Source organism: Ceratotherium simum, chromosome 6 (assembly GCF_057802395.1).
Source record: "Ceratotherium simum simum isolate JZ-2026a chromosome 6, ASM5780239v1, whole genome shotgun sequence".
NCBI lineage: Eukaryota > Metazoa > Chordata > Mammalia > Perissodactyla > Rhinocerotidae > Ceratotherium > Ceratotherium simum.
In genome coordinates, this window is record NC_141905.1 from 7,466,773 (window position 1) to 7,488,875 (window position 22,103).

The following is a 22,103-nucleotide window of genomic DNA, read 5'->3' on the forward strand; positions in this document are numbered from 1 at the left end:
CACTGTTCCCTCCAACCTCACCCAGCACTCAATCACTTATGCTCAGCTCTGGGCCACATGGGTCCAGGATGCTCTTGTTTAGCTAGTATGATGTTGGAAACACTTTTAAATTAGTTATTTAAAATCAAGAGATTTGGGGGCCAGCCTGGTGGCATAGCGGTTAAGTGCATGTGCTCTGCTTCGGCAGCCTGGGGTCGCAGGTTCAGATCCCGGGCGCGTACCGACGCACCACTCATCATGCCATGCTGTGGTGGCATCCCATATAAAGTAGAGGAAGATGGACACAGATGTTAGCCCAGGGCCAATCTTCCTCAGCAAAAAGAGGAGGATTGGCAATGGATGTTAGCTTAGGGCTGATCTTCCTCACAATAAATAAATAAATAAAATAAAATAAAATCAAGAGATTTTATATAAAATCTGGATTCCCAGCTTCTCTTGAAAATCCACAGATCTGGGAGCACCAGGCCCAAATTCCCAAAAGGCAATGTTGGCGGAGTTCAGTGGCATCTGTGCCCTTTTGCCCACGCACCTGCTAATTCTCCACAGTCCCCACCACTCCCTGTTGCCTCACACCCAGCCCACTTCACTCATGCGGCCTTGCCAGGTACTTACCTCTTTTGCTTCAAGCACCATGGCACAGACTTCCCCCAAGGGCACTGGGGTCAGGATGAAGCAGGGAAGGTGTCTTGGCCAACAGAGGGTAGAAATGAAAAACCATGTCTGTCACGAGCAGAGGCATCGGCTAGGACCTCAAATAAGCAGGCAGAGGCCACAGAGGGGGAAGTGCCCAAGAGGGGAGGGGCTTGAGGAGCTTTGTGCCCTCAGGGCCTGCCTCCCCCCCCCCCATCACACAAATGGCCCTTTCCCTTTGGCTTTACCCACCACCTGAGCATCCTGAATACATCTGCTTTTATGCCACCAGGCCTGTGCACGGGCAGTCCTCCACCTGGAGGACTCTTTCCTCATCGGTCTGTGCAAATTTCTTATTAGCTCTGGGAACAGCTGAGATGTCCCCTCCTCCACGAGCTGCCCCAGATCTTCCCTTTAGCATGACCAGAGGCACGCTCTCTCTCTCCTGGCCCTCTATTGCTGATGGTGTGAAGACACTTGACCCTGCCTGGTTTCTCACGGGGAGCCACCTCCCTCCCCAGTCCCAAGCCAATGCTGGACTCAGCAGAGGTCGAGAAGCACTGAGAGAAGGAGGGCGAACACTCAGTCCAGGACAGTCTCCTATCGGAGTTAATGCACCCTCGGCGCACGGGTGACTGAAGGCCACAGTCAGGGAAGGGACAGGAAAAGAATTCTCAACTTCTCTCTAGAGAGCCACAAAGCTTGGGTAGTTCCACCCAGGCTCCTCTTGGTCCAGCCCTTCCTGCTCTCCCATCTCTTGTCCCTAGGATATTTGTTGTCCATCTATCCATCCCTGTGTCCATCCCCTCTTCTATCACTCTGGCATTTGTGCCTCACCCTGTTCCAGGTGTTAGCCAGCTTCAGGGCTGCCCCGAGGGCTATGAATGTGTAAATCCTGCCCCGGCCCACTCAGCTGAAAACCCCCACTGCCCCCTCCCTGCCGGGGTTAAAATCCAAAGCTGGCAGCCAGCCAAGGCCCTGCCCACCTCCCTCCCCTGGCATCTCGAGTGTAGCACTGGGGCCAGGCAGAGGGCAGCTGCTTTAGGGCCAGCCCCACTGTCACCACAGCACCCACATCTCTGACGGTCCCCTCCCAACCTCAGCAGAACCTCTGCCTCCTCCAGGAAGCCTTCCTCACGGCGCCCCCTAAACAGGGCTGTGAGAATCAGGAAAGGGAAGTCCGCAGGGCCATGGGCGCTTCTAGACAGAGGTGACTTCTGGAGGAGGTGGCATCGGAACTGGAGGCTAAAAGTCAGCAGGAGGTGCAGGCGGGCAGGGGAGGGGTGTGTGAGCAGATGCCCCACAGCAGCCTTGGGTGGGGGTCTGAGAGGACCCCGGGGGTTGGAGGGTGGGCATGAGAGAGCATGGCTGAAGAGGCGGAGCACAGCACCACCCTGCCCTGGGCCATGGCGAGCACTGACCCTAGGTGTCGCTCAGGGGCTTTGGGAAATGACCAGACTCCCCCAGAGGCCCTCCAAGTGCTGAGCCGGGTGAGAGGGCTGGGCCGGGGGTGGGGGTCAGGACACAGGCCACAGATGACGGTCAAGGCCGAAAGCCATCAAGACAAAGGTTCTGAGCCTGCACGTGCACTGGTCTGGTGTACATCCTGGCTAAGCCCTTGAGGGGAGGAGTGGCTCCCTTTCCTGGGCCTCAGTTTCTCCACCTACAAAATGGGGATGATCACACTTATCTCGAGAGGCTGCCCCGAGGCCCTGCCCCCAGGTACACCAGGCCCCAGGACTGAGCCCACATGCCCAGCACGGCTGTGTGGAGCCTTGCATGAGATCTTGTGCAGGCTGCAGGTGCAGGCTGCCCTCACCACCTCCTGAGGGGAGACGCGGCGAAGAGCCCCTCTTTCCAGCTCAGCCTCGCAGAGCTTCCTCCTCCCCAGTGGTCCTCCTGCTGGATCCCCCCACACTCAGGCTACAGGGCCAGGCCTCCCTCCCCAGGGGCCCTTGCCCATCACTCCTCTTGCTCCAGTCTCTTCTGCAGAGCCTGGCAGGGCCTGGAACATCCACGCTGAACTCCCTCAGCCCTCCTGGCACGACTCAGAGGGGGAGCCTTGCCAAGAACCAGTTCCAGTAGGTTTGTCAGATGCCTGGAAACCCAGCCAGTGTGTGGTTCCTCGAGGTCCCAGCCCACGCTCTTCACAAAGTACCGGCTCTGCCACCAGAGAGGAAACTGGCAGAGGCTGCTTTCCTCTGGATGAACCTGCTGACGGGCTCAGAGCTGGGCCCGCCTGCTCCCCTGCCAGCTGCTCCCTGGCAAAGCCCGGCCCTCACTCCCCTCTCCCCAGAATCCCCTGCAGGAGCAGGAAGTCATGCCAAGTGGTCAGCTGGCTCAGATCCCTGCCCTGGGTGACCTTGGGCACAGTCCTCAACCTCTCTGAGCCTGGGTCCCTGCCACTTCACGGGCTATGAGCAGCCCTGGGCGAACCCAGCACACCAGGCACACGGACACAGGTGCTTAATAGATGTGGCCTCCTCCTGACCCAGGGGGCCAGCCAGGGGGGTGGGCTCTGCAGCCCCCAGGGCCCCAGCAGGAAAGGGAGGCAGCTGGGACTCCCTCTGGGGCTGCTCCCTGAGTGGCGACTTCCGGCCTGCTCTGGCCACACAAGGACTCGGTCCAGTTGTGGGAGAGAGGGACCACAATCGGGAGAAACCCAGTGAGGAAAATAATAATTAAATTCACTCCAGGGATTCACAGACTTTGGGTAATCCCTTCCTGCTCCAGCTCCCCTCCCTGGGGCACCCGCCATCCTCCATGCATCCACCCCACGGTTGTAAACCCACCCTTCCAGCACTCCGTGTGCTGGGTCCTGCTTTAGGTACTGGACAGCCTGAGCCGCCCTCAACCAACAGGCTGAAGTCGGCACAGGAGAGAGAAACACAGAGAGAGAAAACCACCGTCGTGGGCGGCAGGGGTGGGGGGTCGTGCCCAGGGCGAGCTGGGCCCCAGGGCAGAGAGGATCCCTGCTCTCCCGGTGGTGGCCAGCCCCAAGCCCGTGCACGGCGGCCTTCCTGAGGCCCGGGGAGGCAAGCGTGGGGCAAGCACTGGGGTTGGGGTCGACAGCCCGGGGCTCGCATCCCGCTTGGTCCCCTCAGCAGCGGCGGTGGTGGGGTGATCCTTTGCAAGGCCCCGCGTCCCTGCCAGACTGTTTCCTCATCTCTGCACGCGGGCCGCCCACCGCGGGGGCAGGAGATTGCAGGAGGCGACCCGGCGTCTGGCTCTCCCCGCACACGCGCGCGCCCCGCTCCCCCAGCCCGGCGAACGGTCTGGCTGGCACTCCGACACTCCCCCGGCTCCCCCTGCCCTCCGCCTGGGCCCGGGTTCGAGCGCGCTCTCGGCCGGAGAGGCCGTTCCCCGGAGCCCCCAGCCCGCCCTACCTGGGGCTGCGGGCGCGCAGCAGGCGGGCAGGCGGCAGGGCCGCGGGCAGGCGCGGCAGCCGGAGGAGGCCCGCGCGGCCGGCATCAGGCCCATGGCGCGCCCGGGCGGGCGGGCGGCGGCGCCAGGAATGCCCGGCACGCGCGCAGGTAGCGTCTTGCCCGCCGCCCGCGCGCCCGCCCCGGGCCCGGACCCCGGAGGGAGGGAGGGGGGCCCGGGCCTCGCGAGTTCCTGAAACGCCACGCCTGGTGTGGGCCCCGCGGAAGCCCTCCCGTTTCCAGCAACTGACCCCCTTTTCCCTGATGCTCGACGTTATTAAGCACCGCAGGAATACCACCTACTCCCAAAGCAGGGTCCCTTCCGCTTTGCCAGAGACTCGCTTTAGGAGCTCCCTTTCGGCCCGCAGACCGGGAGGCAGGTGTTCCAGGTGGGGCGATGGAGGCTCAGGAAGGTCAGGATTCTCCGTCTGGGTCACCCAGCCAAGAGAGTGCCAAGCCCGGATCTAAAGCTGGGCTGCCAGCTTCAGAGCCGTTGCTCAGGGCTCCAGGCCTCTGCCCTGCGGGGGGCCAGCGCCCTGGTGCCAGAATGTGGTTAGGACTCACAGGGTGTCTTGTGCAGCCCTGAGAAGTGAGTATTTTTTTTTTATAATTTTATTTATTTATTTATTTTTCCCCCCAAAGCCCCAGTAGATAATTGTATGTCATAGCTGCACATCCTTCTAGTTGCTGTATGTGGGACGCGGCCTCAGCATGGCCGGAGAAGCGGTGCGTCGGTGCGCGCCCGGGATCAGAACCCGGGCTGCTGGCAGCGGAGCGTGCACACTTAATCGCTAAGCCACAGGGCTGGCCCAGAAGTGAGTATTAATGTCCCCATTTTACAGGCAAAGCAGCTGAGGCTCAGAGAGGTTATGTAACTTGCCTAAGATCACACAACTGGTAAGTGACAGGTCTTCAAATCAAACCTAAATGATATTTCTGCAAAGTCTCTGTTCTTCCCAGGGTAGGATTCTGTCCCAGTGCAAAGAACTCACAATCCTATGGTTCCAAAGCATGAAGACCTTAGTGGGGCGGGGGACGGGGATGGTACACAGCCTTAGGCATACACCAGGAGGGCAGGCAGACAGAGAAGCACAGCTGGAGGGGGATGGAGGTCCCCAGGAGTCTTTGGGCAGAATTCCGTAAGGGAGGGGCTGAGGGGAGCCCTGGGGCTGGTGGGGGGCTCATCTGAGAGCGGAGTGTGCAGGGCAGGTCTTCCTAAGCAAGGCAAGGAAATCACTCACCACAGGTGCAAAATTTAAGGGGGTGCCCCAAACTTCAGTAATCAAGATAAATATTTTATTGCAATATTAAAAAAAATACGAATTAATGCAAAAACACCATGATGAACAAACTATCAATTTTAAAGACAGGGTCCAACCCTGCACTTGCACAGCCCCTGAGAGTGACTGCCTCACCGCCTTACCCTCCTGCCACCGGGGGATCCTGTCTTTATTTACAAGTTTGCTATTTCGTTGATCACGGATGTGGGACACTGAATAATGGCTCCTGAAGATGTCCCGGTCCCAATCCCTGGGAACTGTGACTATGTTCCCTTACTGAGTAAAAGGGCCTCTGCAGATGTGGTGAGATGAAGGGTGGAGAGATTATATATGGGATTATCCTAGCGGGCTTTATAAGAGGGGGGCAGAGGGAAGTCTGACTACAGAAGAGGCTACTGTGTAAGAAGGGAAGCAGGGTCAGGTGTGATGAGGCCACACCCAAGGACGTGGGCAGCCTCTAGAAGCTGGGAGAGGGAAGAACACGTCCTCCCCTGGAGGCCGCAGCAGGAATCAGCCTGCCGACACCTCGACCTCAGCCTCGTAAGGCTCAGTCCTGACACCCACCCTCCAGAACTGTGAGTGAATAAATCTGTGTTGTTTTAAGCCACTAAGTTTGTGGCAGCTTGTTAGAGCAGCAGTGGAAATTTTTTCATTAAAAAAAATTACAATAAAATATGCACCTTGATTCCTGAGTTTTTGGGTGCCCCCTTAAATGAGTGAGTGAGCCAGCGAGGCTCCCTTAGTCCCAGCCCCGGGGTGTGTGTGTGGGGTAGGGGGGCTCAGTGTTCCCCCTTCTCAGAGTTCAGGTCAACATGAAGGTGGGAAGGGCAGTTCATGGTGCTGGGGGCGCCACAGGCAAGAAATGCCCTGCCCTAAACCTGCCAGAAAAGCCTGGAGCCCCCAGGGTCTGAGCAACTTGGTCCAAGTTCAAGAGAAGGGTCGAGGGCTCAGTCGAGCCACCTACTCTGGGGGCAGGTGGGACCCTCCCAGGCGGGCAGGTGAGCTCTGCTGCTGACTTGCTTTCTCCTCTCCGAGCCTCAGTTTCCCCACCTGTGTGGTCACCAAGTTAGACCTGCTTGTCTCTAGGGAATCCTTCCACCCCACCCAGATTCCCCGGACAGACAGAAGTCTGCAGCTGCCCGATTCCGCAGGCTCTGGGCTCTGGTGGCACTGCCATAATGAGCTCTAGGTTAAGCCCTGGGCAGACTGACACCCAGCCCACCTTGGGGGTTGTTTTTGTGGGGCCTGTTGAGGGTGGGTGTGCAGAGGCAGCCATGAAACTGCCCTCTTGGGGCAGGGCCAGGGAGCTGAGAGGCTGAGGGTCCGCCCTCTCACATGAGCACCTGGTGACAAGTGAGCTCTTCAGCTGGCACAGCCCTTGTCTCTGAGCTGTGTGTCCTGGGCTGGACAGGCCCTGGGCTGCAGCTGGGTCCAGGACCTCAGGGACTGCCTCTGTCCCCAGTCTTACCTCTCCTCAACCCCATTAAGATAACTCAGATCCAGAGGCTCTGATGCTCTGATGCTTGCCTGGCAACAGCATCCTCAGATGGGTTCACCATGGAGGCAGGCTGCCTCTGCTTCCAGCCCTGCTGTGTGCTGTTAGACAAGTTGCTGAACCTCTCTGGGCCTCTCTGTCCCCCTCTACAATATAATTTTGATACAACAAACCCCTGGCAAGAGTACCACACGGCAAGCATGGGATCCCTCCCTCTGCCCTCAGACTGATGTGGAGGACCAAGGCGGCCTGGAAGAAGCAGAGAGCCAGATAGCCTGACTGTAGGACCCCCGGAGGCCTCCGGCAGCCAGCACTGGAGCTCTGAGCTCCGGCGGACCTGGGGGAGAGTGCTGGCTTCCTGCGTACTTCTCTGTGACCTGGACAGATCACCTGAGCCTCCTGCTGCCCAGTCTCCTCACCTGAAAGGGGCTGTGGCGGGACTGATCTCATATTGTGAGGGTCAGTCGGCACACAGAGCCCAGCATGGGGACACGCCGAGTAGATGTTAGCTGTCCTGGCGAGTGGCTACCTCTGCCCAACTCTCCCCTTGTGGCTGGGGTCACGGGGCATCGCACAGTGTTGCTGGCACACACCCTCCACTGGCCGCATCTGAGCAGTGACCAGGACTAGCTCTTCCGGTCCTGTGATCTGAGCTCCGCTTAGCAAAGACTGAAGCCAGGCCGGCCACACTGTGGCGCACTTCTCACCACAGCTGCCGGGAGGGAAGGGCTGAAGGACCCAGCGATGGGCGTAAGAGGCAGCTGAACAGTCAGTAGTGGCCTGAGTTTTGCAGGAAGCAGCGGCGAGCAGCCCCTGTAAGCCACCCTCGCTGGCTTGCCGGGCTCTCCAAGATAAGGCAGCTGCTCCTCGCTTCTGTTCTCCTGGGGTAAACAGCCCCAGGCCCTCCTCAGTGGGTCTGTGGCTGGGGGCTATTTCCCTCACCCTGGAGATCCAAGCTCCAGGCTCCTGGGGCCCTCCAGGGAGAAGCCTTGAGGGCCACAGGGGAAGGAGGCCCAGGGGTGCTATGAACCAACCCCTATGTCCCAAAGAGGCCAGATCTGCCCTCTGTGAGCCTGGGGCCCAGACAAGGTCCCAGGCCTGTGGGGGCATCTCCTCCTCCACCTGCATGTGGCCCCTCAGGGCCCACGCAAATGGGCCAAGGGCACCAGAATCAGGCTCAAGCGCCTCTTCTGCTGGCTTAGTGGCCAAAGCCCAGCCCCGGTCAGCACCAGTCCCTTCTCTCCTCTTTTGGAAGGGCCACGGGGAAAAGCCTAGGCCTGCTGGCCAGGCAGGTCGACTTTCAGGGGAACTGGAAATAAGTCTCTTTTCTTGAATCTCCCAGAAGAGCTGGGATATGGAGCAAGCAGCGCTGGGAAGAAGTGGTCCACTAGGATCTGGGGCTCCACCACTGGCAGCCTTGGCTGGGGCCAGTGACCTTTCATTCTGATCCTGATTGTGCCTTGAGGGCTTCCATTGGGAGATGTCACTCCAACAAATAATGACTGCTGCCAGCTGGGCTAACAAGGTTGCTCTGTGGTCCTCCAAGCTGTCCTGAGGCTGGGATTTTCTCCATGTCAATGTCCTGCCCTGTGGCCTCTGGGAGCTGCATCTGTGCCCTCTCCTATCTTCCCCCCATGATTTCAGAGGAACCTGAGGGCAGGGGAGTTGGCTCTGGGGGGTCAGAGGAAAGTCCTCAGAAGCCTGTGAGAGCCACACACAGCAGGACTGGGGCAACAAGGCTCTGATGACCACGGTAGGCCTGCTGCCTGGCCCTTCATGTTCCTCCCCAGCACAGAGGGCTCACTCTGGGCAGGGACACCATCCCAGGTCAGGCTCCTCACCCCAGGACTGCGGCTCTGTGCTGCTGCCTGTGAGATTGGCACAAACAGTCTCTGGGCTTGCTCGACAGTGCTGCTGGTTCGTAGGAGGGTGGTTACCGTGCTACTAGTCACTGAGCGCTAACCCGGCCCCCCGGACTCCTGCACCCAACTGCCCACTCAGCATCTCCGCTGGTTTACTAAGAGGCGTCTCAAACCCAAACGTGTTCAGACAGAGCTGTGGTCTTGCCACAGCCTCCCAACCCGCTCTATGCTGAGTCTTCCCTCCTGGTAGATGACAACTCCATCCTCCTCCACCCAGCCAGACCTGCTTGAGTCCCCCTTCACTGCTCCCTTTCTCTCACCCCCACGTCCAAGAACCTCATCGGTCCTATTTTCAAAACAGAGTTGGAATCTGATCACTTTCACCACCCCCTCCCATGGTGAAAGCGCCCTGTGCCTCATCTGGATTACTGCAGATGCGTCTCCCGGCTCCCCCGTCCCTCTCGGGGCAGCACATATCAGATCACGTCCTTTCTCGGCTCAAAGTCCTCCAGCGCCCCTCCCTGTTCACTGAGGAGCAAAACTCGATGTCTCGACGGGGCCTCAAGGCCTCTGCCGTCAGCCTCCTTCCCACCTGGCCCCGTCCCTCACTGCCTCCGGCCCACCTGCCTCAGTGCCGCCTGCAGACCACATCAGACGTTCTCCTCTTCTGCCGGGTCTGGCACGGCCCCTAGGCCTCCTCCTGGCTCACTTTCTCCCCTTCTTCAAGACTTTGCTCGAACGTCCCTCTCTCACTAGGCCTGCCCTCACCACTGTATTCACAACTGCTCTATTTTTTTCTTTCCACAGCAGCCCCCGCCCTTCTGAAACACCGGAGTTCTCAGAATGAAGGTCCAGCCCAGCAGCGGCAGCAGCAGCACCTGGGAACTTGTGAGAAATCAAACCCCAGGGCCCCATCTGAGTGAGCCGGGAGCCCGCCGTGGGGCCGGCCGCCTCTTCTCACCAGCCATCCTCCAGGTGATGCGGACGCCCCACTGTGATGCTGACCACTCCAGTGATGCTGACCACTGCTCCGTGCCTCGTGCTGTACTTTCCCTGTTGTCTGTCCTGGGCAGCAGGACGGAAGCTCCGGCCGTTCTCTTTTCTTCCCTGCCGCGTGCCCTGCCTGCACATGGCTGATGCTCCATAATGTTTGTTGAATGAATGAGGACCATTTATTTTATTTTATTTTATTTTTTTGTGAGGAAGATTAGCCCTGAGCTAACATCCGATGCCAATCCTCTTTTTACCAAGGAAGATTGGCCCTGGGCTAACATCTGTGCCCATCTTCCTCTACTTTATATGTGACGCTGCCTCAGCATGACTTGATGAGCGGTGCATAGGTCTGCGCCCAGGATCCGAACCCATGAACCCTGGGCCGCCAAAGTGGAGCACATGAACTTAACCGCTACATTACCAGGCCGGCCCCTGAATGAGGACTATTTAGTACTGAGAGAAGGCTGAGCACTTTGCATACATTTTTCTTTCCTAATTCTCATAACAATCCTGCAAAGAAGATATTCATATTCCCATTTTGCAAACAAGGACACAGAGAGGGTAAGTAATGTGCCCAGAGTCACACAGCAAGCAAGGGGCAGAGACAGATCACACCCAGACCACAGCCCAATGCAAAACCCATGCACTCTGCCTCCCCTCACACTTCAATGCAATTGGCTTTGCTAGTACGCACCTCCTTGGGCACATAAGACCCACCTTCAAGGGCTTGCAGCCTCTCTCCAGATAACCATGCCAGCACCCACCAGATGCCGGGCAGCCCTGGGTACCCTGTGACTCCCTTCTCTTTTCGCTCACAGAGAGCTGGCTAGGAGGTGCTGCGACGGGGCCTCCTGGGGCTGCGGTCCTGGAGCAGGGCACAGGAGTCCAGAGACCCAGTGGGGAGTGTTGCCTTCTTCACAGTATCAAGTCTTCTGGTCCATGAACATGGGATGTCTTTCCATTTATTTAGGTCTTTTGAAATTTCTTTCAAAAATGTTTTGCCAATTTTCAGACTATTAAGTTTTGTACTTCTTTTGTTAAATTCATTCCCAAGCATTTTATTCTTTTGGATGCTATGCTAAATGAAGTTTGCTTAATTTCATTTTCAGTTTGCTCATTGCACAGAAACACAACTGTTTGTGTATATTGACCTTGTATCCTGCAATCTTGCTGAATTTTTTATTAGAATTAGTTCTAATAGTTTTCTAGTGGATTTCTTAAGATATTCTATATACGAGATCCTGTCATCTGCAAATAGAGATACTAGTACTTCTTTCTTCCTTTCCAATCTGGATGCATTTATTTCATTTTCTTGTCTAATTGCTCTGGCTAGAACCTCCAGTACAATGTTGAATAGAAGTGGTGAACGTGAGAATCCTTGCCTTGTTCCTGATCTTGGAGGAAGAGCACCCAGTTTTTCTCTATTAGTGTGATGTCATCTCTCGGTTTTTTGTAGATGCCCCGTAGCAGATTAAGGAAGTTTCTTTCTATTCCTAGACTGTTGAGTGTTTTTATCATGAAAGGGTGCAGATTTTATCAAATGCCTTTTCTGAGTCTATCGAGATGATCATGTGGTTTTTGTCCTCTATTTTGTTGTTGTATTACATTAATTGATTTTCAGATGTTAAACCAACCACCCTTGCATTCCTTGGATAAATCTCATTTGGTCAAGGCTATAATGCTTTTATATATTGATGGATTCAATTTGTCAGTATTTTGTTGAGAATTTTTGCATCTATATCCACAAGAGATATTAGTACTTCAGCAATTCTTCTCTTTCTCTCCTGCACCATCAATCTTTTGCATTGCTGTTTTGTCTCCCAACTTAAAAAAAACCCAACACCCTCTCTTTACCCAACTGCCCCCTCCAGCTACTGTCCCATTTCTCTCTTTCCCTTTACAGCAAACTTCTGGAAAGAGTTGGCCATGCCCACACTCCAGTTCCCCTCCTCTTATGTGTCCTCATGTCCACTATTATCAGGCTTTCCCCCCAGCTCTCCACCAAAACCAGCCTGTCCCAGTCACCAGTGAACTGTGCTCAGCGTCCGTTGTCCTCTGGTTGACCCATTGGCAGCGCATGTGCAGCTGATCACTGCTCCTTCCTCTTTAGCAGCTCTCTTCACTCGGCTCAGAGGCCCCACTTGTCCTGGCTCCCCTCCACCACTGGCTCTCCTTCTCAGCCCCCTCTGCTGGCTCCTCCTCTGCTCCCCGACACTTACCTGGGAGCAGCTCAGGGCTCTGCCCTGGTCCTCTGCTGTCCCTGCACTTGCTCTGTGGTGCCTCATCCAGCCTCGTGGCTTCAACCCCATCTATGTGTCGATGGCCCCCAAATTCTCCCTCCAACCCAGTCCTCTCCCTAATCTCTGGACTGCAATGTCTAACTGGCTGTTTGACATCTAAACTTGAGCCTCTAACAGGTATCTCAGACTAAGCCCCAGAGTGAACTCTCAGTCTTCCTTTCCCAGCAATTGCACTTCTTGTGGTCCTTCTCATGTTAGTTAATGGCTAATCCATCCTTCCAGTTGCTTAGCTCAAACATCTTGGAATTACCTTCGACTTCTCTCATTCTATTACACTTTTCTTCCACACCAGCAGGGAAATACTACTGGCTCTATCTTCAAAATAGATCAAGAATTCAATTACTTCTCATCACCAATACCATCCTGGGCCAAGCCACCCTCATGTCTCACCTGCATTATTGTGTATTGAGCTCCTAACTGGTCTCTGTTTCTGTCTTGCCTTCTTTCATCTGTTCTCAACATGGCAGCCAGAGGGGTCCTGTTAGAACTGGAGTCAGGCTCTGCTGCTCTATTCAACCCGCCAATAGTACCACCTCACTCAGCGGAAAAGCCAGAGTCATCACCAACACAACTAGGCCCTATCCCTCCACAGCCCCTCACCTTTCTGACCTGTCTCGCCCTCTCCGACCTTCACAGACTGCTCTGCTCCAGCCACACCGGCCTCCTTGCTGTTCTTCCAACATGGACACTCCTGCCTCTGCCTCCAAAGCTCTCTGCCCAGATGCCTGTGTAATTCACCCTTTCATCTCCTTTGCTCAAGTGTCACTCAACTCTGACCCCCCCATCACTCCCGCTTGCCCTCCCCACCTCCTCTTTCTCCACTGAGCTCATCACCATCTAACCTACAATGGGCTTACTAATCTTGTCTGTTATTCGTCTCCTCCAGTAGAATGTGCACTCCCTGAGGGCAGCAACCTTGTCTGTCCTGCTCACCACTGCATCCCCAGCCCCTAGAACACATTCTTGAGTGAACGACTGACTGGCTGCATGAATGAATGAATGAATACCCAGACAAGAGGCACTCCAGCCAGGGCCACCCCTGGGCAGGCCGTCAGCAGTAGCAGGCTCCCCTGACCCGCTGGCCTGGCGCCAGTTTTCTCTGTGGGGACGGCCGGGCTCACCCCTGACTGCAGCAGGCACGCTGCCCAGTAGTGTCTGTCAGAGGGGGCCTGCTCTCTGCCAGAACAAACAAGTCTGAAAGGGCTCACAGTCTCCGTTATTAAACAGTGAACGAAGGACTGATCCTCTAAGCCTCCTTTCCAGGGGAACCCAGGCTAATAACAGCTTTGCCAGGAAACCTGCAGAGGCTGTGGGAGCCCACCTGTGAGGGCCCGTGCCTGCCCAGACACGTCTGCCATTGCTAACCCCTGGGATTTCTGCGTTTCCTCTAGACTTCTGGGAGAAGGGAGCTAAGTGCCTTTTGCCTTTGATGACGGTTCCTGTTTCAATTCTTGCATGTTCTTCAGCACACAGCACACAGCCTGAGAAGTTCAGTAAACGCTGGGGGGGCCTGCGGGAGGGGCGAAGCTGAGTTCTATGTGGGCTTCTGCAAACGGTCCTCATTCTGAGGAAGCACAGAGAGAGGAAGAGGGGGAGAGAGAGATGGACGTGTGGGCCGGGGAGCCAGCACACTGAGTGGAGGTAGACCGCATGTGACAGTGCCCTGCATGGGCTGGGACAAAGCATGATCTGATCCTTTGGGATCAGAACATCCACCTTTGTTTCTCAGCTCAGCTCCCTGACTAGCTGTGTTATCTTGGGCAAATTACTTCGCTTCTTTGACCTTTAGTTTCTCTTCTTTCTCTTATTTATTATCTTTTATATAGTGAAATATGCACACAGCCAGAAAAGTCCTTCAGGCACGTATGTACAGATTGACGCATTATTGTACAATGAACACCTGCGTAACTATGACTACATCCTGACTTATGGCATTCATTTCTTTGCTTTTCTTTTATTTTTGCTGCTTAATTATCTATCCATAAGGAATATAATTTCCTTCCGCCTGTTTTTCAGCTGTATATCGATGCAATCATACAGCATTTTATTAGGCTTCCCTAGCCCCACAGTGTTTTTGGGATTCCCGCATGCTGTTGGGCGGAGCTGTGGGTAATTCATTCTCACTGTTGTAGAGTGTTCTGTTGCAAGAATGAATCGTATTTATTTATCCATTGTATTGTTGCTGAACACTTGGTTAGTGTCAGGCCATCATAAACAAGGCTGCTGTGAACATCGGAGAGGAATGAGTCTCCTGGCGTACCTGTGCACGCATTTCTATCCGGGAAGGGCCTAGCAGCGGAACTGCTGGGACACAGGTGTGCACGGTGTCAACTTGTGCAGATACCGCCAAACAACTTTCCGAGCAGTATATGCAAGTGTCTGTAGTTCTCTATCCTCGTCACCACTTGGAACCATATGTCTTTTTCATTCAGTCATTCTAGTGGGTGAATAGAAGTATTGCATTGTGATTTAATTTGCATTTCCCTGATTACTAATGATGTTGAACACCATTCCCTTGCTCACTGAGGATTTCTTCTTGGGCAAAGTGCCTGTTCAAGTCTCTTGCCCGTGTTTTTCCTGGTTTGTCTGTCTTTGCCTGAATGATGTGCAGGAGTTTGAGGAGTAAGTCGTTTGATGGTTATATGTATTTCAAATACCTTCTCCCAATCTATAGCTTGTCTTTTCATTTCTTAATATACCTTTTAAAGAACAGATGCTCTTCATTTTATGTAGTACAATTTTATCAATCTTTTCCTAAAAGATTAGTGCTTTCTGTAACTTGTTTAAAAAATCTTTCTGTACCCCAAGATCATGCCGACGTTCTCCATTCCCCAGCGCTCAAAGGTGCCACCTGTCATAAACCAAAGTCCAGCTGCCTGGGAGTCTGCTTCTGGGCTCCGTTCTGTTCCGTCGGTTCCCTTTCAAACACTTCCACCAAAGGGAGGCCTTGGAGGCTGCAGAAATCCCTGGGTGGGCTTGGGTCTTCCCAGGCCATTAAACTGGGGCTGTGTGTCAAATTTGCTGCAATCGAGGGGCAGAGAGGCCACGGCTAACAGTGTGAGGCCTTTTAGGAAGCCCAGGAGAAAAACGGTGACTTCCAAAGTGATATTGACTCTTCTACACGAGGGATTTATGGTTCTGTGAAAGGTCGTCAGGCAGGCCGCAGCCAGGAACGGGAGAGGGGGCTGGCGAGGGGATGAGTGGAGGAAGGGGCCAGCCTACGGGGAACGCAGGATCCGGAGATGGGCTCTGAGCCCCCACAGCTGCAGGTCTTCCCCTGCCTGGAAGATACACCAATCACACACTGAGTGGGGAGGGAGGACGTCCACGGCCAGTCTGAAGGTTCCTGGTGTCCACTATCAGCAGGGAGTTGGTGGCCCTGGCCCATCCAGCACGGTGACCCCTTCTAAAAGCTCTTTCCATGATGACTTCATACGGACACCAACCTACAGAGATGGCAACTGCACAGCTGGGAGTCACCTCTCCTTTCTCTAGCACCCATGTCCAGCCCACCAGCAAAACCCAGCAGCTCCACCTGCAGAACACAGCTGCGCTGCCCACTCTTCACTCCCACACCAGCAAACACCCCATCACCTCTGGTCAGATGACTGTCCCAGCCTTGCTGCGTCCACTCTTGTCTCTCTATGGTCCACCCCTCACATGGAGGCCAGAGGGCTCTTTCTATAAATCTAAGTCAGGTTGTGTCTGTCTCCTGCTCAGTCCTCCCTGGTACTCCACAAATTTAGAAAAAAATCTGAAATCCCACCATGTCCCCAAGGCCTCAGCGACCACTGTCACCTCACGTCCTCCACTCTCCCGTCCTCACTCCCTCAGACGCACTGGCCTTCCTGAGATTCCTCGTGTTCCCATCGCTCATTCCCACCTCAGGGCCTTTGCACTCGCTGGTCCCTCTGCCTGCGTGCTCTTCCCCCGGCATTTCCCCGGCTCCCACTACTGGTTTCTCACTACTGGACATCATGTGACACGTTCATTTGCCTATCGTGTTTCCCAGAGGACAATCGAGGGGAGGGGGGCCAGAGGCATCCTCGACTTTGTTTCCCACTGAATTCCGAGTGCCTGGAGTACAGCCTGGGATATTGTAGGCACCCAGCAAGTGCTGTGAACAAAGCAGGAAGGGAGCAAATGGCAACCGCTCTTTCAGATCAGGGACAGGGCGCAGGTTCTGTGCGCAGTGCGGGGCCCCGTGGGGCTGAGGCACGGTGTCCCTAGGCATCTGATATGACCCCTCCAGAGCATGCGGCCTGCTTTTCGCGTATATGCAAACCACCTCACACACACCTAGCGTCCAGCAGGGGTCTGGACGCAGGGACACAAGTATACAAAAGCCATAAGACTCTGGTAGGAGGAGCGCGTGTTTTTGAAAAGTGGCTCTGATTCCCCCCTCAGGGCCTGCTTGGTGACTTGGAGAGCCGGCAGCAGAAGAGGACGACACTGCAGCCTGCTGTAAGCAGCATGGGACACACCCAGTGGGTCTTGAGCGACAGGGGTCTTGCAAGCTCAGTGGGGGGCAGAGGGGCATGATTACCTGGAGGCAAGGGTTCTAGAGGGTGAGCATGCGAGCTACGGGCAGTACCTCCGCCAAACGGGGCCCAGATGACCCGGCGGATGGCCTGCACCCAGTCCTCCATGTCACGCTGGGAGCTGGCCACGAGCAGGAGCGCCTCGGGGTTGGCCGGCACCTTCTCCCGCTCCCCGGCACCACCTGCAAGACAGGGAGACACAGGCTTACTGCAGGGGTCCCTGTGCGGACACCGGGCGCCCCCACGGCTCTCTCGTCGGCCCCAACACTGTCAGCTTTCCCCCTGGGGTGTGAGAAGGCCGAGGCCGCCTCTCCAAAACCCCTCAGCAACAGCCTGCTTTTTGGTCTATCTTTGCAGCCCATCCCTTCACACTGCATATGTCTGTCTTTGGGGTCCTTTCTGGTTTTCTCTTTTCTCCCTTAGTCTTTATTTTTTCTGTGTCAAAACAGAAATCATTAAAAGCATCCCAGGGCACTATGAGAAAAATGGCATGCAGATGTGAGGCCAGCTCGGAAAAGTCTGGTACCCAGAGTAGCCTCTCTCTGTGTTTTGTTTTAAATCAACACATCGTAAGTGTACAGGTCAATGTCACCAGGCGCTTTTAACTTCGACTCTGACATTGCAGCCTGCTGTCCCCAGCCTGAAGAGACGAGCCAATTCTCCATATGTATTAACGTTACAGAGGCTTGACGTTAAACCAGGATGGAGCAAATGTTCCAGAATTCTCACCTGTCCCCACTCACAGCTAGAGACTGGGTCCTTATCTAGAGGCAGAAGGATGGGGAAGCTCAGACAGCTGCTTAGCAACTGCCTTTTCCCTACAGTCGCTCCAGTGGTTCTCACGTTTTCATGTGTAAATGAATTAATCTTTGGGATGTACCTAAAACCATTTATACTGAACTTTATAGGCAATTTAAGGGATTTTCAAGAATGATCGTGTCTTTATGCACTCCTTGCAACATCCCATAATATGTAACTCACCTATGTCCTTGCCTAAGGTCCTATAGCCTCAGACCCAAACCAGGACCGTCTGCTGGTGGGCTGTGGGCCCAGGGACCCGTATTCCCAAGGGAGTGGGATGGCAGTGAGGGAGAACTGTGAGACCCAGGCCATTCCTTGCGGGAGCCTGCAGCCCAGGGATGGAGACCAGGCAAGAGCAAGTGCTTACTGAGTGCTTGGTACCTGCCTGGGACTCTTCTAGAAGCTGCTGATGCTTAAATGAACAAAGCTGACAGACACACCTGCCCTCCTAGGAGTCTTTCATCTTCACAGTGACTGTGGAAGGGAGGTAGTGTTACTATCTGCATTTTATAGATGAGGAAACTGAGGCACAGAGTGATTAAGGAACTTGTCCGAACTCACACAGCTAATACGTGGTAGAGCCAGGGATTCAGAGTCCCTAGCTCTGGGCTCTGACCCACCCCAGGCTCCCGTCACCCCTCTCAAACAACGCTCGTCTGTCTGACAATGGTCACAGCAAGGCCGCTGAGGATAGGGAAACTGAGGAGGCTGCTCGGAGGGATAGGGCATGGGGAACAAGGAGACAAGACTGCCAGGGCGCTAGGGTGCCTTCTGGAGGCCCTCACCACACACACAGCCCTGCTCCTTTAGGACCCCGCAGCCACTGGGCAGAGAGCTGTGGAGGTGGAGAGAAAGGGAGCGGGATGCAGAGACAGCAGAGCCGGAAGAGGGGGTGTGGGCCTGCTGAGAGCAGAGGCTGCCTCGGCTGCTGTGGTCATTCACAGGGGGGTGGGCACTACCACCGAGGCGGGGACTGCGGCTCTGCATCTTTAGGGCCCCACACCACATGGGCTATCAGGTTGGGATGGATGAGTGCTCCAGGGGGGGAGGGGAAGCCAGGTGCCACCAGGAAGCTTTTCTGGAAAAGTGTCTCAAGACGACTCAGAAGAAAAGGACTCAGCAATCCTTGGCCCCAAGAATTTGTTGTGGTTACTTGTTTGTCCTAAATACTCACTTTTGTACCTAGTACAGATTTCTCACTTTTAAATTCTTTTTTCTAAAGAGGGCCACTCAAGTCATATAAGCTTCATATAAGTTTCCCACAAAACTTGGATCCACCCTGCCCAGAGGTTGGCAGAGGCTCTCATGTCCAGCTGTGCCTCTGCCTAGTCCTGCCCTCCTGGTGCTCTGAGCCTGTATGTTTTAACTTTTTACATATTTTCATGTATGTGTGTTTATTTATGTATATTTTTATACATGTACGTTGAACTTTTTAAGAAATTGCCACAAACCGTTTTCCAAAGTGTCTGCAACACTTTACATCCCCACCAGCAGCGCAGGAGAGCTCCAGTTCCTCCCCTTCCTCTACAGCACGTGGTGTGGTCAGTCTTTTCACTTTTAGTTATTTTAACGGGTGAGTAGGGGTATAGCATTGTGTTTGAATTTGCATTTCCCAAATGACTACTGATGTTGGACATCTTTTTATGTACTTAATTGCCCTCTGTGTGTCTTCTTGGTGAAATAGCTATTGAAACCTTTTGTTCATTTTTGAAATGAGTTGTTCATTTTTTCACATTGAGTTTTGAGAGTTTTTCACATGTTCTGGACATAAGCCCTTTATCAGATATATGCTTTGCAAATATTTCTCCTAGTCTATGCCTTTTCTTTTCATTCTCTTAACAGTGGAAATACACTGTTTCCATAAGTTTTTAATCTTGATGAAGCCCAATTTATCTATTTTTTTCTTTTATTGATGTGCTTCTAGTATTATATCTAAGAAATCTTTGCTTAACCCAAAGTCATAAAAGTTTTCTCCTAGATTTTCTTTTAGAAGTTTCATAGTTGGGGGATTGACATTTAGGTCTATGAGTTAGTTTTTGTATATGGTGCAAGGTATGGACTGAAGTTCATCCTTTTGCATATGGATGCCCAGTTATTCCAGCACCATTTGTTGAACAGACTATCTTTTCTCCATTGACTTGCTGGTGCCCCTACACAGGCGATCGTGCCATCTGCAAATAAAGACAGTTTTACTTCTTCCTTTCCAAACTGGGTGACTTTTATTCCTTTTCTCATCAATTGCACGGACTAGAGCCTCAAATACAATGTTGGATAGAAGTGGTGAGAGAGGACATCCTTGTCTTGATCTTGACGTTAGGGCGAAAGCATCCAGTTTTTCACCATTAAGTATATCTCCTGTTGGGGCCGGCCCCGTGGCTTAGTGGTTAAGTGCGTGCGCTCCGCTGCTGGCGGCCTAGGTTCGGATCCCGGGCGCGCACCGACGCACTGCTTCTCCGGCCATGCTGAGGCCGTGTCCCACATACAGCAAGTAGAAGGATGTGCAGCTATGACGTACAACAATCTACTGGGGCTTTGGGTGGAAAGATATAAAATCTAAAAAGTATATCTGCTGTTGGTTTTTTGTAGATGTCCTTTCTCGGGTTGAAGAAGTTCTCTTCTATTCCCAGTTTGCTGAGGGTTTTTATCAGAAATGGATGTTGGATTTTGTCAAATGCTTTTTCTGCATCTATTGAGATATCACATGATTTTTTTTTTAGTTTGTTAATATGATGAATTATGTTGATGGATTTTCAAATATTAAACTAACTTTGCATTCCTTGGATAAATCCCACTTGGTTATGATGTATTATCCTTTTTATGTATTGTGGGACTCAATTTCCTAAAATTTTGTTGAGAATTTTTCATTTATATTCATGAAGGATATTGGTCTGCAGTTTTCTCTTTCTATAATGTCTTTGTCTGGTCTTGGTATCAGGGTAATGCTGGCCTCACAGAATAAGCTGGTAAGTATTCCTTCCTTTTCAATATTTTTGGAAGAGTTTATGTAGAGTTGCTATTATTTCTTCCTTCAATATTTGGTAGGATTCACCAGTGAATCCATGTAGGCCTGGAGTTTTCTTTGTAGGAAGGTTTTTAATAACAAATTCAAATTTCTTTAATATATACATCTATTTCTTCTTGACTAAGATTTGGTAATTTGTGTCTTTCAAGGAATTTGTCTGTTTCATCTCGTCAAATTTATTGGTGTAACTTTTGATTTATTTATTGGCGTAAAGTTGTTCGTAAAGTTGTTCATAAAGTTGTTTCTTATTATCCTTCTAATATATGAAGAATCTATAGCGATGTCACCTCTCTCATTTCGGCTGTTAGTAATTTGTGTCTTCTCTCTTCTTTCCCTGATCTGTCCTTGCTAGAGGCTTACTGATTTTACTGATCTCAAGAAAACAGCTTTTTGTTTTACTGACTTTGCCTATTGTTTTTCTGATCAGCAATTTTTTTTAAAGGGCTAGAGACTAAATATTTTAGGTTTTCAAGCCATGTGGTCTCTGCCACAACTACCCACTCTGCTGTTGCAGCTTAAAGAGCAGCCAGAGACGATACGTAAATGAAAGAGCATGGCTGTGTTTGTGTGAAACTTTATTTACGAAGGGGGCCAGCCCACAGGCTGTAGTTTGGAACTCGTGTTCTATTTCATCGATTTCCACTCTGATCTTATTTCTTTTCATCTGCTTACTTTGGGTTTAATTTGGTCTTCTTTTTCCAGTTTCTTAAAGTGTTTAGTCTATAATTGTCCCCCTAAGTGCTGCTTTAGAGGCATCCCCCATATTTTGGTATGTTGTGTTTTCATTTTAATTCAGCTCAAAATATCTTCTAATTTCACTCTGGATTTCTCCTTTGACCTATGGGTTATTTAGAATTGTCAGTTTCCAAACTTGGGAGGATTTGCCAAAAATCTTTCTGTTACTGATTTCTAATTTAATTCCACTGTGGTCAGAAAACACACGTCGTATGATTTGAATCCTTTTAAATTCATTAAGACTTGTTTTGGGCCTAGGATATGGTCTATCTTGGTAAGTGTTCTGTGTGCACTGAGAAAAATTATTCTGCTTTGGTTAGGAGGAGGAGTCTATAAATTAGGTCTAGTTGTTGACAGTTTTGTCCAAATCTTCTACATTCTTACTTATTTTCTGTCCACTTGTTCTATCAAATATTGAGAGAGGATTATTGAAATTGCCAACTATAATTGTAGATTTGTCTATTTCTCCTTGCATTTCTATCAGTTTTTGCTTCACCTAGTTTGAAGCCCTGTTATTAGGAGTGCAAATATTTAGGATTGTTATGTCCTCTTGATGAATTGACCCCTTTATTATGAATGACCTCTTTATCAGTAGTAACATTCTTTGCTCTGAAGACAGGGAGATTATCCTGGATTATCCAGATGGGCCCAGTGTAATCACAAGAGTTTTTAAAATAGAGGAAGGAAAGTCAGAGCGGAGAATGAGAGTCAGAGAGAAACGTGACTGTAGAAGGCGAGAGTGATTCAGAGGGAAAAAGACTTGATCTGCCATTTTTGGCTTTGAAGATGGATGAAGGGGGCCAGCAACTGAGGAAGGCAGGCAGCCTCTGGATGCTGGAAAAGTCAAGAAAATGGATTCTCCCTTAGAGCCTCTAGAAAGGAACTTAGCCCTGCTGACACCTTGATGTGAGCCCAGTGAGACCTGTGTCAGACTTCTAACCTACAGAACAATAGGATAATAAATTTGTGTTGTTCAAGCCACTAGGTTTGTGGTAATGTGTTAGAGCAGCAATAGAAAACTA

General features: G+C 52.4%; 1 protein-coding gene across 4 annotated transcripts in view; it reads right to left on the reverse strand.

Annotated features, from left to right (window-relative positions):
- Positions 1-22,103, reverse strand: part of ARHGAP22 (Rho GTPase activating protein 22) — a 160,959-nt gene that overhangs the window by 17,740 nt on the left and 121,116 nt on the right. For 2 of the 4 annotated variants that reach the window (XM_087431819.1, XM_087431821.1), the window contains one exon: positions 16,529-16,705. The exons of 1 other annotated variant lie outside the window; for it this stretch is intronic. In XM_087431819.1, coding sequence (XP_087287945.1) covers positions 16,529-16,705 — 177 coding nt within the window. The remainder of the gene's footprint in view (positions 1-16,528; positions 16,706-22,103) is intronic. One more of the 4 variants, XM_087431820.1, reaches the window with a different exon arrangement.